Genomic DNA, 16,183 nt, shown 5'->3' with positions numbered 1-16,183 from the left:
TTATGAACATTTTGTATTTAGGTTTCATTATTTGAAACCACAAATGACTGAAACAGTTTACATATCACGAAATAGAAAACAAACAGAATCATTCGCTGACTTAATTGTTATGTTTGTTTTATAAGTCCTTTCTTGTGTCTTTATTTCGAACAGACACATTACTTCAATGAATGAACCGGGCTATTGCCGTCTTTAAACAAATAAACAAGAAATGCCGGGATAACGTCCGTATACAATAACTTTAAGTACAAGCATGAACCAACGGATGCTTTTATTAAAGGTGTATACAATTAGATTTGAATGACTGGTAATATGTGGTAACGAAACGCGCAGACGAATAATTAACATTAATGTTCGGCATGAACTAATAAATGTGATTTATTTCAAATATATATATGTATAATAAAATTTTGCTTTTTATAAATATTTCTTATACAATGTTTGTATTTTTTTTCCTTGTGCTGAAATCTTGTCAACAAGAAATAATTAATCTGATATTGGTATGAACCTTATTTCATATTTCATCGGAAATTGTTATTCTGTTGCTCTAGTGTATATTAAACCGATAAGTAATACAATAGTGATTTAATATAATGTATAGTCTTTGTAATTGCTATTTTCAAATTTGAATAACGATAAAATGAGGTCCATGTATGCGTGTGTGTTTGGTGTTAATTCTGGGCTAATTGTTAGGGTGGGACCGCTAACAACTGGTTTAAACCACCATTATTTTGAAGTATCCGTCCCAATGCGGTTACCCCAGCATTAATCATCTGTATGCTTAATCTGGTATTGTTTGTTTTGTCTGATATTGTTTATGCTATTGGTCATTAACCTTAAGGTCTTGCGGATGTTAAGAAGAATTTATAGCGGCTGATTATTTTTCTGGAGGGTCATTATTCCTGTTTTCAAAATAAGTCAACATAAACTCGGGAATTTGTCTCATGCAAGAAACGTTAAATAAGTGAACGGTCATGGTAGTCAGAGCAGTTTTGAAGAAATGCAGTAATGTTTATTAAATAAAATGTTATTTAAATCCGTAGAGATGAATAAAACAGTAATTATGAAAATGATTCTTCAATGTAAAACAAATTATGCCTTTTAATTGGTTACGATAAATGTAACATAATTAGTAATATATATAGTTAACGTTTTTGTTCGTTTTGTACACATATACTATTCCGACTCTTGAAGCGCTGCTTTAAGACCTTAAACACTTTCTCGTCTTTTGAAAATAATGTAGGCCAAACGTGACGACTATAAGATAATAGAGATAAGTCTCCATTTACGTTTAAATGTTCAAATAAACGATGGTCCGATTTAAGGCATCGCCTGAGGTCCAGATACGAGACAGATAATGAACTAAAGCCTTTTATTAAAATTGGTCGTGTTGTAACTGCTGTTTGAACGATTCCCATTCTTTAATGTAAAGGTCAAAGATCGTGATATATATTTCAAAGCCTATAAAGGCCAGTCTTGTTATTGAAGACATTGTAATACTCAAAGCTCGTTGTCAGTGTACACAGGTAGTCATGTATCGCTTGGTAGTCCTTGCAGCTGCTGTTGCCTTAGCAACTGCTGAGGTGATTCTTACTCTTCACGATTGTGGTAAGACACTATTCGGATTATTTTTCTTTAACTTCAATTACACAATAATATTATTTATATTTTTATCATTATTATAAATATTATTAAGTTTATTTAAATAATAATAATAATTATTATTATTATCGTCATCATCATCATATACGTAAATTAATTAAGTCAACTTATGTCAAAACAATACGAACCAAAGTACTATCATAATGCGCAAATCGATATGCTGGTTAATATGTTCGCACATTTTTATCAATCCAGCCTCAAAAGGACCAGAATTATAATAATGTCGACAAAATCCAAACCAAAATGTAGAGGCGCGCAAAATTACAGTAATGGTGATATGTATTTTAGCTTGAACAAGTTTAGCGTTGCGCGCGACCTAAGTTTACATGCGAAACAAATGGATGTACGCAAGATCAAATGCTGGTTAATATGTGTGTCAAATATCATCACTCTATAATCAGTACCGACAGAAAAATAAGACGTAAGATCGAACGGACGTATGGAAGGAAAGCGTAAATCAATCAATCTGAAAGCATAGCAAACACAAACGTGATGGAAAGGAAGTAAGCCATGGGTTTACAGTAACATACAGATTTACAGCAAAGCAGGGTCATTTATTCTTAAACTTCGAATGAACGACATAAACATAATCTGATTTACATCATATCGAACAGGCAACATTACGTAAACGGGGTCCGAAAGCATGTTATATCGTGTTTACATCCGCCAATCCTCCATTTCTAATTCCTCAGGGTCCCACGACTCCATTATAAACTCTGTGAGGGTTGAGCAGTGCGACTCGGAACCTTGCATCGTTCACAAGGGACAGGACTACACCGTGCATGTGAACTTCACAGCAAGTATGTGCGATGTCGAAAATATGGAACAATGATGCCTGCTCACGGTGTTCATTTTGTTTAGCATAATTGAAAAGTACATTTTAATCTTTAAACTGGCTTTATCACAGACAAGACATACTTAAAATATTGTAAACCACCTAATAAGGATATTCATTTATATATTATAAGTAACTTTATAACAGCGGAATTAAATATGATAAAAATTGTATTATCACAAAATATTAAAGATGAACTTAACAAATATAAGTATACTTTTTTGAAATCATGAGAGTATTACCGAGAGTTTTTGCAACTTACACCAAAACAGATGACACATAGCCAAAAGTTTGTAAAACAATTATCATTATAAATAAATGTTTTAACCCGATAGTTAAAGAATCTCGGGACTCTTTTCGACAGCTTAGTGTGTTTTCGTGATTTTACCAAGTGGCCCAGTCTTTACTAATAAAACTCCCTTGTTTAGCTCGGACAGTACAGGAAGCCCACAACGTTCTCCACGGCGGTCTCGGTTTTATCTCCGCCCCTTTCCCTCTGCAGCCAGAGAATGCTTGCCAAGGTAGCGTCACGTGCCCTATCGTGGCCGGACAGACGTACGAATATGTGCAGACCATGACATGTCCGACATTCGCCCCAAGCGTAAGTTTGCATACGTTGAAAGTGATATATATTTAATATTTTATTTTATATATCATATATCTAATATTGCGGATACAACTAAACCCCAATACAGGATCTTTTTTCTTCAGCAATAAGATTTAATAAATTACCCGAATTTAAGTCTGATATCTAAACTGTCGTTTTAAGTACATGTAATAATTTAATTTATTAATGATTTCGCAACTCCAATCTAAAAAATCGTTCTATGTGGCATCCATATCAAATGCAAAGGAAAGAGAACGTGTCTTTTTAAAGATAACCGTGACAGCGAAGTGGGAAGTGAAGGATGAGAACAAGCAGGATATTTTCTGCTTCAACACAAGGCTCCAAATAAAATCATAACATGTGCAGGTTATGGTCGTGTTTTCTTTAAATGTTATTAAGTTGTCGTGTAATTTGTTTGAATATATTTTATGAATAAATTGCAATTTTATGGCGATTTTTTTTTACTCGTGTTTATTGTTAATGGAAATGTATGAAAAAGTTAAATAAAAGAACTAACAACTCAACAAAAAGACAATCGAAATCAATTTAAGTTGACCTAAATTATATAAACGTACGTGAAAAGCATGCATCGATCTTGTTCATATGCGCTATTTATCAGTTTATGTAGAGCAGACATTCAACATCTTTAACATTAAAATAGTGTAAATACTATCTTGTCTTATATCTGCCTTATCGTTCTGGTATGGAAACGTATATGGTACACCCTGATACTGTGATGATGTCAACATTCTATGACGGCATGATATGAAAAAGGTGTCATGTCGTCAAATATAACTCATCATGTCGACTATAACTACGATGGCAAGTCATTTTCAAAAGAGCATGACGCCTAAAACTATGTTGATTTGTCGACATAAGATAAGTTGTCAAGACTTGAACAGCCCGCATGTTGACATAAGAGCCTAAATCTCTGACGATATTTTAACCTTTAGCCGTCTTGTAAATTTAACTATTTCTGTGTTGTTTACTGTATGACGGCGTATATCTTGATGACTTGCAAGAAACATAATGTTGACATGGCGATATAACAGAAAGAGTCGATATAATTTATGTGGACAAAGGTCGTTGTTTAAAAATTATGGAAGCGTATATGGTGCCCAAATAATATGGTCATGCCGGATTAGTTTATATCGGCTTACTGTGAAATAACATTTTTAGTTCAGTTTTTATTGTGCTATATTGTTGGTTGTTTTTTTTTGCTCATTTTTAGTTCAGTTTTTATCGCAAATGTTCTATTGAGTGTACTTCAGTACTTTCAATACGATTCACCAATACACTAGTGCTGTATGACTTTTACATAGATAGTGACACTTTTGTTCAGTTCTTTCAGATGAACAAAATTTAGGGACACTTTTTTTAAGTTTAAACATGATATGTCTGTTGTTAATCTTGATTTTGTTATCCCCCGTAATAGGCGGAGGGATATTGTTTTGGCGTTGTCCATCCGTCCGTCCTTCCGGCACTTTTGTGTCCGGAGCCATACCTTGGAATTGCTGTGGCGGATTTTATTGACACTTGGTATGAGTATATATATATGGATAAGAGGATGATGCACGCCAAATGGCATTGTACACCATCTGTTAATAATGGAGTTATGGCCCTTTATATCTTGAAAAAAAATGCTTTTTAATATAAGCTTAGAGCTTTATCTCCATTAACACATGAGTCAGAGCCATGAAACTTGCCATAGTTGATCTCTTTTTATCTGGGGGTGTTCACATTCAACACCCATAATCCTAGGGTTTAAGGTCAAGGTCACACATTGAGGTCGAAGGTCACAAATTTGATTCATTATTAGGTTATTCCTTTACTATGCATCAAAGGATTTTGTAATAACTGCATTTTATTGTCTGAAAACCAATCAAATGAGTTATAAAAAATAATTGAGAAATGGCACAACCCTTCACTTATATCTTTTCTTTTAGTTCTACACCCATCCATAAACACAATCTATTTGGCAGGGATATCAATTCAAGGAATTTGCTTGTCATCTTAATGTTTGCACGTTTATGATATATTATTCTTCAAATGATGGAGGTCAAATGTTTTTTTTATGCCCCGAAGGTGGGCATATAGTGATCGGACTGTCCGTCATACTTTTTGGAAAAATGCTCATTACTTCTATGTCACATCAGATGCAACCTTCATATTTGGTATGCATGTGTATATGAACAAGGCATTTCCATACGCACACAAATTTTGACCCCTTCGACCTTGACCTTGAAGTTAGGGTCCGCGTTTGGGTTTTAAAATCTGCGTTAGGGTTTCAAAAAATGCTCATAACTTCTATATCGCTTCAGATGTAACCTTCATATTTGGTAAGCATGCGTATATGAACAAGACCTTACCATACGCACACAATTTTTGACCCCTTTGACCTTGACCTTGAACTTAGGGTGCGCGTTTAGGATTCAAAATCGGCGTTTAGGTTTCGAAAAACGAAGGTCTCATAACTTCTATCAAAGCATTTTTCAGGGGCATATGTCATTCCATGGAGACAGCTCTTATTTATTCAATTTTAACCATTTCTATAATTCTCAAAACATTTGAATGAAAGTACGAACACTGTTTTTCATGCCAATGTAATCATTCTGATTCGATGAGTTATTTCCCATAATGTTTGTATGTTTATGATATTTTTTTCTCCTAATGATGTACGTTAAAATGTTTTTTTTTTCAACTTTAACCATTTCTGTAATTCTGAAAACATTTGAATGAAACTACAAAACAATTTTATTCATGTCAATGTTAATCATTCTGATTTGATGAGTTATTGCCCTTTGATGCCATAGGCTTTATGAGGTATAACCTTTTAGTTTTCTGCACTCAGCAGCCACTTATTGAATTTATATTAAAATATAGAAGTACCAAGATGCGCATATGGTCACATACACACATACACAAATACACAAATACATACATACATACATACATACATACATACATACATACATACATACATACATACATACATACATACATACATACATACATACATACATACATACATACATACATACATACATACATACATACATGCATGCATGCATACATACATACATACATACATACATACATGCATACATGCATACATGCATACAAGCATGCATGCATGCATGCATACATACATACATACATACATACATACATACATACATACATACATACATACATACATACATACATACATACATACATACATACATACATACATACATACATACATACATACATACATACATACATACATACATACATACATACATACATACATACATACATACATACATACATACATACATACATACATACATACATACATACATACATACATACATACATACATACATACATACATACATACATACATACATACATACATACATACATACATACATACATACATACATACATACATACATACATGCATACATGCATGCATGCATGCATGCATGCATACATGCAAGCATGCATGCATACATGCATACATGCATACATGCATACATGCATACATGCATACATGCATACATGCATACATACATACATGCATACATACATTGAAAGGACCAATAGCTGTTGAAGGACGGAGCGCTGCATGCATGCATGCATAGATGCATACAGACAGACATGTCATGCATGCATGCAGCGCTCCGTCCTTCAACAGCTATTGGTCCTTTCAATGCCTATGTCAACAAATTGGCTGCCCAGTGTTTAGCTCACATAAGCACTTTAGTGCTCATGGTGATATTTGATTGACCTGTGTCCGTCGTGAACCTTTGCATTATGAACACTAGAGACAGCATTTCTTGTCCGATCTTCATGAAACTTTGTCAGGACATTTGCCCAAATCATACCTCAACTGAGTTCTAAACTAGTCATGTGGGGTCGAAAACTAGGTAAAAAAAATAAAGACCTTGTGAATACTCTAGAAGTCACATTGACTTTGCCAAAATGTTTGTGTAAAGGATATGTCACTTTTTGAGTTCGAAAATGGTTTTGGTCGGTTGAAAAAACATGGCCGCCAGGGGGCGGGACAGTTTTCCGGACATGGCTATAAAGTGTAGGTTCCAGCTGGTGTCAATGGATTTATGAACACAATAAGAAAATAAGGACTTCAAAAGCCCAAGAAGAAAGTTGTTTATATGGTGAAAACATGTTATTATTTACTTTTTTTGAAAGATTTCATTAGAACTGGTTCATGTATCACTGACGTATATGTTATTTTAATTGTGCACATTGTTCCAAACTTCATAATAGAATGCTAATATATGTAATTACATTACCCCACCCACTTCTGACCATTTCATATGTCCTTAACTTTGTTTTCATTTGTCTTACTTTTTCTGAATAAATACTGAAGGACGGGTTGTAACTCATTAGCTGTTATGTTGTTTTATAACTCATCTTTTTAAATTTGATATTTAGAATAAAAGATTTATAATTTAAATTATCAGCTTCTATGCGAAGATTTGAAGCTCAACTTTTGTTAAATCTGAATAAAGTTTTTATTGAATCGGATTATAATGCTCACCATTATAGTATCTGATTGATACTTCACTGTAGCTATTGAAGTGTTTTCTTGAACGCGCTTTTCGGTCTTTTAAATGTAAAATGTTTAGTTGTCTCTAGTTGACAATGTGCATGTTTTTTTGTGAGGAACTAATTTGCATACAGCCGAATTAAATACCAAAACTAACCTACTTACATCGATGAAGCGACAAAAAGAGCGTTTCAATTCTTATACATGTAATTGCAATATCATTCTGCATGTGCATATGTTTTCAATGGTTTGGCTAAAAGACAATATAATTTGGGATTTATTCGTGCATGAATTAAGTAAGCGCCTCATTTTCCAATACGCAGTTTCGACTGTGTACATGTCGCAAATGGCATAATTAATCCAAGTAGTCCCACGCTTAATTTCCTCGTGCGCTTCGTGGAGGCAACTCGCTTCATTGAATATTAAAGGCCAGTCAAATGATATACTATAGCCAATCAGAATAATGTACACTAGTGGAACATAGGGCACTTGTTATTATGTAATCAACTGCAAGAAAATAAAATGCCATTAAAGTCAAGCGTTACTTTTTATATTCGCCGTTCATTTTTGTCGTTTGACAATGATGACTGCACGTATAATTGGCGATTAAATGCATAATTCGCTTTCAATAATACATTTATAATCCGGTTGAGTATATATATATATATATATATATATATATATATATATATATATATATATATATATATATATATATATATATATATATATATATATATGTAGGGTCAAACCATAGACCGATCTAGTCAAAGGGTACGTGTATCACAACTCATACAAAAACTAATTTGGTATTAATGACACAGCTGAGTAGGTGATTTCGCTTTAGTGAAAATTTTGACGGACGACGAAGACCGATCACATTAACTTGCCCTAAAATTGATCTACAAATAGCCCAATTTTGTGTCACATTTGAATAATTTTCTATTTCCTCAAGAACGAATTATTTGACCATTCAAAAAAATAAAGATCGAATTGCAGTATGAACATTTATTTCAAACATGCACTACATACACTAGAGTTTCAGGAACAGCAAATCAAGTAAGAAAATACAAAATAAACATAGCATATATCTGCACCCGTGTAAATATTAAATATAAGATTTACACCAGTCGTTTAGTTCAATATATTGAAGTTTGAAATGAAATGTTAATAAATCTTTTGAAATAACCATATTTTGAAAGGAACATTTCACAATTTATGAGGATTTCATAACTAAATGACCGCCATGTTTTCAAACAATTAGTGACGTTTAATTCATTCTTTTGAAATCTAACAATGAAATGATGAACATGATTAATCTGTTTTTGCCAAGTTTGCAATGTCTGTAAATGTGTACAACAATATGAGTGAATTTATTTTAGCAAAGAAAAAAAAACAACGTTTAACTACTCCATGATCAATTCCAATTACAAGAATATCAATTTTGTGTTTCTTATCGACACATTGTAAATAAAACTCGAAACGAAATTTACTGGAACGAAACTAACTTAACGATTAAATTTGCAAAATATTACCAATTTTTAAGCATATATGTTTGCATATGTAATTAGTAAAACCATCGAATATTTCAGTCAAGGCCAAGAACAAAGAAGTTGCACTTTCAATCGATTCAGGAATTGGCAGTTGCTCTCGCTGCATTTAACACACATGTTCTAGGACGGGTATGAAGTCATCTTTACATCCAAACTGCGGTTTCTTTACAAAGTATCTCTCTTGAATACGATCAATGGTTTCCAATACGCAAGGAAGCCGAAATGAAAAATCTCGGGTTCCATACGCCTTAGGCTGGTAGGACATTACTATCGATATCCCATTTGGTGCTTCCACATGTCTTTGCTGCCGAATCCGATGAGAATTCCATAGATGGGTGAAAGATTTCAGATCACGTTGTATTAATGGTATGAAACAGAGTCCCAAGCATTCTAAATGCACAGGATCATCAATCCGAAGCAAGCCGCTGTCTACCATATCCTTAAAATAGTTCCTCCAAAACACAGTAAAACTGACTCTTAAATTTACCCAAAAACGTTTAATTCTTTGATTGCCAGTGGATCACCCAGTCATGTAACTGTTCATTCCAGACATGTTATCTCTGTCATTAAAGCTAAACGCTATCTGCATAGCTCGTACCCAAACGTTTTCTGTCCCTGCATTGCCACGAACCAGACGTAGAAGGCGACCAATACGTTTCACAAAGTTAACAAAGAAGCCCGCGATAATTCGAGGGTCATTATTCGAATAACATGCCTCCAGCCATAATATGCAACTGGAAAATCCATCCACCGCAACGTGTATAGCAATTACAAAAGGCTTTAGCTTATCATACCCATCAATGTGTATAGTTAAGACTAGATAGTATTAGGACATTTATTGGTATAGACTCTGCGTCGCAGGCGATGTGCAGACCTGAGAGCAACACCCTCAGGATCAATTACCTTGCATACACACCTTGTTGTTTCTTGGGTTACTTTGACATTTGTGGTTTAGTTGACCAGTTTCCATATAGTTTTATAACCACATACAACAATCCCTCTTTGATATACTTAGCGAATTGCTCGTATAACGTCTGGAAGAGGAGATGACGCGTTGCGTCTTTTGAGACCTTCGCAGTATCCGTTTCAGTTGTAGGAAAAGCAAAAATCCACATATATCCAGACGCGTAGAGCCCTGTTTGTGATAACGTGAAATCCAAACATCCCTTTCTTGATTTGAAAGTACAGCTAACGATGAGTCAACATATATCAGTGCCACTAAGACAAAAATCTGCAATATAAAAAAGTTGTGAGTCGTTTAACACACGTTTTGCATGTATTAGTTAAAGAAAAATATCTAAATGAATAAATCGAGATTTAAGCTCTCTAAAAGCTCATAAAACCCAACGAACACATTAATATTTATTGTTTGCAAACACTGTATGTTATTTTTACATTTATACCAAGCATTCCTGCTGTAAAAATGGACTGTCTGAGGTCTTGCGTGTTTCGAAAGAATATACCAGAAACTAAATATCTGTTCGACGCCGGAAGTCATGAACCAATATTGCAATAATGTGATGATGTCAAAGTTCTACAACGACATGATATGAAAAAGGTGTCATGGCGTAAAAAAGTAACTAATCGTGTCGACTAAAACTATGATAGCAAGTCATTTTCACAAGAGCATGACGCCAAAAGTTATGTAGATTTGTCGACTTAGATCATGTCGACCATATATATTTTCGGGAAAAGCCGGAAAAATTTACGTCGAGACTTCAACTTAATGTCGTTATGACGAGTAAAATTAAGGTGGGAAAAGCTACAAAACTATGTCGACATACCATGTTATTTCACAGTAAGTCGATATAGATTATTCCGACATGACCACATTATTGGGGTGTACCATATACGTTTCCGTAGGTATCACTCTTGTAAATGTGTTGTTATGGAAGGTCACATCTGATTTCAGCCGATGTGTTAATGTTATACACATCTTGTACAGATCTTTCTTGTCGATTGAAGGGAATTTGATATTCTTGTTAGCAATACTGCCTGCAACTTCTGTCAAATAGGTCAACAATGACTCTTTTTCTAGTATCTTCCTATGATCGAACAGTGATCTAACGAAGAAAGAACCGCTTTTGGACCCTCGGAAGGACATCTTGTCTAAAATATTTTAATCACGAATTAAGTAAACGTTTACATACATGAATTTTGCATTTATCATCAATAAATGCTAGAATTCGCGTCGTTGATTTGTGTGCAAGTTTGCAATTGATTTTCTTTATAATTTCACGAATATTTTTTTCAATATGCTCATGAAAATCTTATGTTATATGGACCAGCATACCTTTGTAAAATTGATACATAGAAATGTCAAAGAATACATGCGCACGAGAAATGGTTACATATATTAATTTTTTACACACGACCTTCTTTTTCAAGTATATATACGGTATGGTGGCAGAGAACTGCCACACGATAACCATGGTTAATATTGGGTTAAGCACTTAAGTACCGTATTATTTATGTTGTATCTTGTTATCGTTCGCGATATTGTTATATGTAAGTTATTTAACTGCGTATCGTATATCTGACCTGAAACGGAAAACATGATTTCAGTAAACAAAACCGTTTTAAGTTACTATAAACATTACGGTGTTATGATTTACGTTGTAAGAAAATTGCTGTGATATAATTCTTATTAGTAAGATACTGGGGCCGACATTTAACCGTACAGGAATATTAACGAAGTATGATTTACGTAAGTTGATACTTTTCGGAAGTTCTCGGGCTTAAATAAAATGTGAGGAATATCATCAAGTAAGGAGTTGAGTCGTCAAACTTATGTAACTTATGCAATCAAGTCCTTTTTGGCGTTTTAGAAGTATAATAATATATCTTACGATGGAAGCGTACATGTATGGAAGCGTCTGTCTGTGTGTCTGTCTTTCCGTCACACTTTGCGTTTAGGTTTTGCGTTTAGGTTTTGAAAATGCTTATAACTTTTATGTCGCTTCAGATAGCAACTTGATTTTTGGCATGCATGTGTATCGCATGGAGCTGCACATTTTGAGTGGTGAAAGGTCAAGTAAAGGTAATCCTTCAAGGTCAAAGGTAAAAACACAAATCAAAGGGAAGTATAAAGCTTCAAAGGGAGATAATTAATTAAAAAATATAAATCAAAGCGGCACAGAAGGGGGCATTGTGTTTCTGACAAACAAATATCTTGTTCCCACTTAGTTTTACTCACCATGATGACATTAAGTTAAAATTTCGACGTAAATGTTTCCGGCTTTTTCCGAAAACATATGTTGTCGACATAGTCTAGGTAATATCACCCATATAATGTTGACGATATATATCGTCATATATTTATCGACGTATGCATATGTATGGAAACGTATATGGTACACCCTGATGTTCATATTCTATGACGGCATGATATGAAAAAGGTGTCATGGCGTAAAAAATAACTCATCGTGTCGACTATAACTATGATGGCAAGTCATTTTCACAAGAGCATGACGCCAACAATTATGTTGATTTGTCGACTTAGATCATGTCAACCAAATATTTCGGGAAAAGCCGGAAACATTTACGTTGAGACTTAAACTAAATGTCGTTATAGCGAGTAAAACGTAGAGGGAAAAGCCTACAAAACTATGACGACAAACCATGTTTTTTCACAGTAAGTCGATATAAACTAATCCGGCATGACCACATTACTGGGGTGTACCATTTACGCTTCCTTACATATGTTATATCCATGTCATCATGAGTCATGTTGACATCCAGTGATCCACGCAGATATTCTTCAAACATTATTAAAAAACGCCTTTTGTCCACTTAAATTATATCAACTCGTCTTGATATTATACAAAAGCTGTCATCGGGACGCAGCAAATAATACAACAAGCAATCCCTCCTTCAGTTATATCGACATGTCAACATTACGTTACTTGAAAGTCATCAAGATATATGTCGTCATACAGTAAACAACACAGAAATAGTTAAATTTCCCCGACGGGTAAATGATAAAATATCGTCAGAGATTTAGGCTGTTATGCCAACATGCGGGTTCTTTAAGTCTTAAAATATTATCCTAAGTCGACAAATCAACATAATTTTTTGCGTCATGCTCTTGTGAAAATGACTACTAACGTAGTTTAAGTCGACGCGTTGAGTTATTTTTTACGCCATGACATCTTTTTCATATCATGCCATCATAGAATTTTGACATCATAACAGCATCAGGGTGTACAATATACGTTTCTATATAAACCAGATATTTTTCGCGAAATTTATGTGGTTATCGCTGTGCAGTTCTATACAACAATAACACAAACAAAATAAATTATGAAATACAAGATGCATACGTGGCTGAACTGGATGTACGATCAAGAAGTCTTCAGGACAATCTATGGGAACACTATCCGAGATTCCCGTGGCCGCCAGGTGCTCTGGACCGTCCGTTTCAGCCACCGAACTGGAATGGCTCTCATCATCCGAGTCTAAAATATATTAAAAATGATTTCACTGGAAAACCGTCCGTATTACATAGATGCCAAAATATTACATTGTTTCTCTCACAAAGCCAATAATGTCGACACATTATAAGCAATAATATGGAAGTGCGCAAGTTCCCATAACGGCTTTTATGTTTTTTAAGTTTCATCCATCTAGCACTTGTTGAGTTAAAACAGAAGCATGGAACAGCCACGAACCCAGATTTTCAGCTCTTCACAATTCGAGTTACGTATATTCATATAATTGTGAATTCCGAGACTAGGGTTGCATGTCAGCTATATTTACACACACAATTGCAGAATAATTCCAACATAAAAGTTTTTTTCATATTTAAATAAATGTCAGCTTTCAACCTTCAAACGTTTTGAATTACGCACGGCACACGATAAAATATATTTTTTTTTAATCTAGATAATGTTGTTTTTGTAATTATTTGTGAACCATCCGAAAGATATGGAAACGTATATAATACACCCTGATGAGGTGTCATGGCGTAAACAAGAACTCAACGTATCGACTAAATTACGATGGTAAGTCATTTTCACAAGAGCATGACGCCAAAAATTATGTTGATTTTTCGACTTAGGATACGATTTCAAGACTTAAAGAATCCGCATGTTGGCACAACAGTATGCAAGCGTATATGGTACATCCCAATAATATGGTCATGCCGGATTAGTTTTTATATAGTTTACATATAGTTTAAATACGCTTTCATAGAAAAACCTACACAACTATGACGACATATAAACTAATACGGCATGACTATTTTATCGCGGTGTACCATATACGTTTCCGTAGAAGCCAAATATGGAGGTCACATGGAGCTAATAAAGTTATGAAAATACTGCTCTCTAGGAGTAATACGTTTTCAGTTACGCGCGATTTAGAAATGACTCGCTCTGAAAACGGGGGTAAAGAACGATGTATATGTATGGAAATATTACTTTGTACAATTATTGACCTATAACATCTCTATATAATACACAGTCAAAAGACCCACCGTACCGTATTTAAAGAATTGCTTGATATCAGAGTATTCTGATTCGCTCACGGAAGACTTCTTTTTGCTGTCACTTTCGTCATCCCCTAACGTCCCAATAGCTATACCAGTGTCGAGCATATCCTTTTGAGACTTTGAATCGTGGTGAGTATTTCGGCAAGCCTAAAACAATAACAAACATAACCAGCCGATATGACGACAAAAGGCAGTTATGGAAGATTATTATTTTTGAAAGTAAAGTGGTTATGATTAATACAAATACCACGGTGTTTTAATTCTGTCACTTGTTTAAATGTTTTATGCCAAATTAAGGTGAATATGTTGCACAAGTTAGTCAATGTTAACTGTAATTTGTATGAGAATGCCGGTCTTCTGAAATAATGTATGTGGTATATATTTAACTAAGTACCAAGTGCGCCTACATATAAAGAAAGAGGGCTTACATATTTTCGAACGATCGGCCTTTAACGCTTAATTAACCACTCCATATTGATTTCCGTCAAAAGTTTGATTAATATGATTTGAGAAACATTTACAAAATAATAACTCGAGTTTGCATGTTTTTGCAATTTAATAATGTAGTACCGATACGTCCGCCGTTCTGAAAACGATTCTCGGAAAGGTAATTCACCGATTAAAAGATGTAAACTTCCTTTTTCTAAATCAAATAAGTAAGTTATAACCATAGAATATAACAAACTTAAGTCAATACTGTTCAGAGAAATTTTTTAAAGTAAAGAAGGTCGACCTGCTTTTTTATCAGCTGTGATACATCGCATAGCATTATACACATAAATTATAGTTTAACTGTATTTAACTGTGCATGCCCAAAACGAAAAAAAGTAAAAACATTAGTCGTGTGGTGTAAACCACAACGACATTTAACTGTAAAATGCGGAATAGCTTACATGTAGGATTCTGCCCATATACACCCATTTATTAACACTCAACTTCTGAGTGACTCATTTTCGAATTTCAATTGGACATATACCTTTGCTAGAAATGCATCCCAAACGGAGAAAAAATGACGGCCGTAACAGCACAACACATGCGCAAAACGGTGCTTTAATATCGAATTTCAGTGGACCACTAAACTGGAAACTACACAGAACGTCAAATATAATGTTATGTATTTTTAAGTTTATCTTGCTATTATTTTTTAATTTAGAATTAATTAAATATCCGACATCGACTTGCATTCATATACGACAAACAGGTTTAAGTCATTTATTGGAAAGGATCTTATAAAAACATGTAATGTTGATACATCTGCATAGCATTATACACATAAATTATAATTTAACTGTATTTACTTCACAAATGACAATGGCACATTACTAGCGAAAACTTTATACAATAAGTGGCCCTCCAACAAAACATATTTTAAAGATACAATGTGTATCGAAATTACAATGCGTCCGCAAGTCAGTCAGTCTGTCCGTAACAATTTCGTGTCCGCTCTCCTGTACACTTTGACGGATGTTCATGA

The 16,183-nt window shown here is 34.2% G+C and overlaps 2 protein-coding genes across 2 annotated transcripts in view; one reads left to right on the top strand and one right to left on the bottom strand.

The window, feature by feature from the left end:
- The first annotated feature begins 1,441 nt into the window (after positions 1–1,441).
- On the top strand, positions 1,442–3,552 carry LOC127874928 (NPC intracellular cholesterol transporter 2-like). Its single transcript, XM_052419622.1, has 4 exons — positions 1,442–1,608; positions 2,355–2,462; positions 2,926–3,098; positions 3,375–3,552. The coding sequence occupies exons 1-4, from the start codon at positions 1,533–1,535 to the stop codon at positions 3,459–3,461; spliced, it is 444 nt and encodes a 147-aa protein (XP_052275582.1). The 5' UTR covers positions 1,442–1,532; the 3' UTR covers positions 3,462–3,552.
- Positions 3,553–11,031: 7,479 nt separating this feature from the next.
- Positions 11,032–16,183, bottom strand: part of LOC127872357 (caspase-1-like) — an 11,963-nt gene continuing 6,811 nt past the window's right edge. Inside the window, exons 5-7 of the mRNA XM_052415689.1 lie at positions 14,700–14,856; positions 13,541–13,675; positions 11,032–11,327 (exon numbers count right to left, since the gene is read on the bottom strand). Coding sequence (XP_052271649.1) covers positions 11,032–11,327; positions 13,541–13,675; positions 14,700–14,856 — 588 coding nt within the window. The remainder of the gene's footprint in view (positions 11,328–13,540; positions 13,676–14,699; positions 14,857–16,183) is intronic.

Source organism: Dreissena polymorpha, chromosome 3, assembly GCF_020536995.1.
Source record: "Dreissena polymorpha isolate Duluth1 chromosome 3, UMN_Dpol_1.0, whole genome shotgun sequence".
Taxonomy (NCBI): Eukaryota; Metazoa; Mollusca; class Bivalvia; order Myida; family Dreissenidae; genus Dreissena; species Dreissena polymorpha.
The sequence above is the reverse complement of the archived record's forward strand: the minus strand, read 5'-3'. Positions and strand labels throughout refer to the sequence as shown.

What these genes read in the sequence shown, in the direction of transcription:
- LOC127874928 (XM_052419622.1), top strand. Translation starts at nt 1,533, where the DNA reads ATGTATCGCTTGGTAGTCCTTGCAGCTGCTGTTGCCTTAGCAACTGCT. An exon ending in GCATGTGAACTTCACAGCAA is followed by an intron (nt 2,463 to 2,925) that starts GTATGTGCGATG and finishes TCCCTTGTTTAG; the next exon opens with CTCGGACAGTACAGGAAGCC. An exon ending in GTCCGACATTCGCCCCAAGC is followed by an intron (nt 3,099 to 3,374) that starts GTAAGTTTGCAT and finishes GTCTTTTTAAAG; the next exon opens with ATAACCGTGACAGCGAAGTG.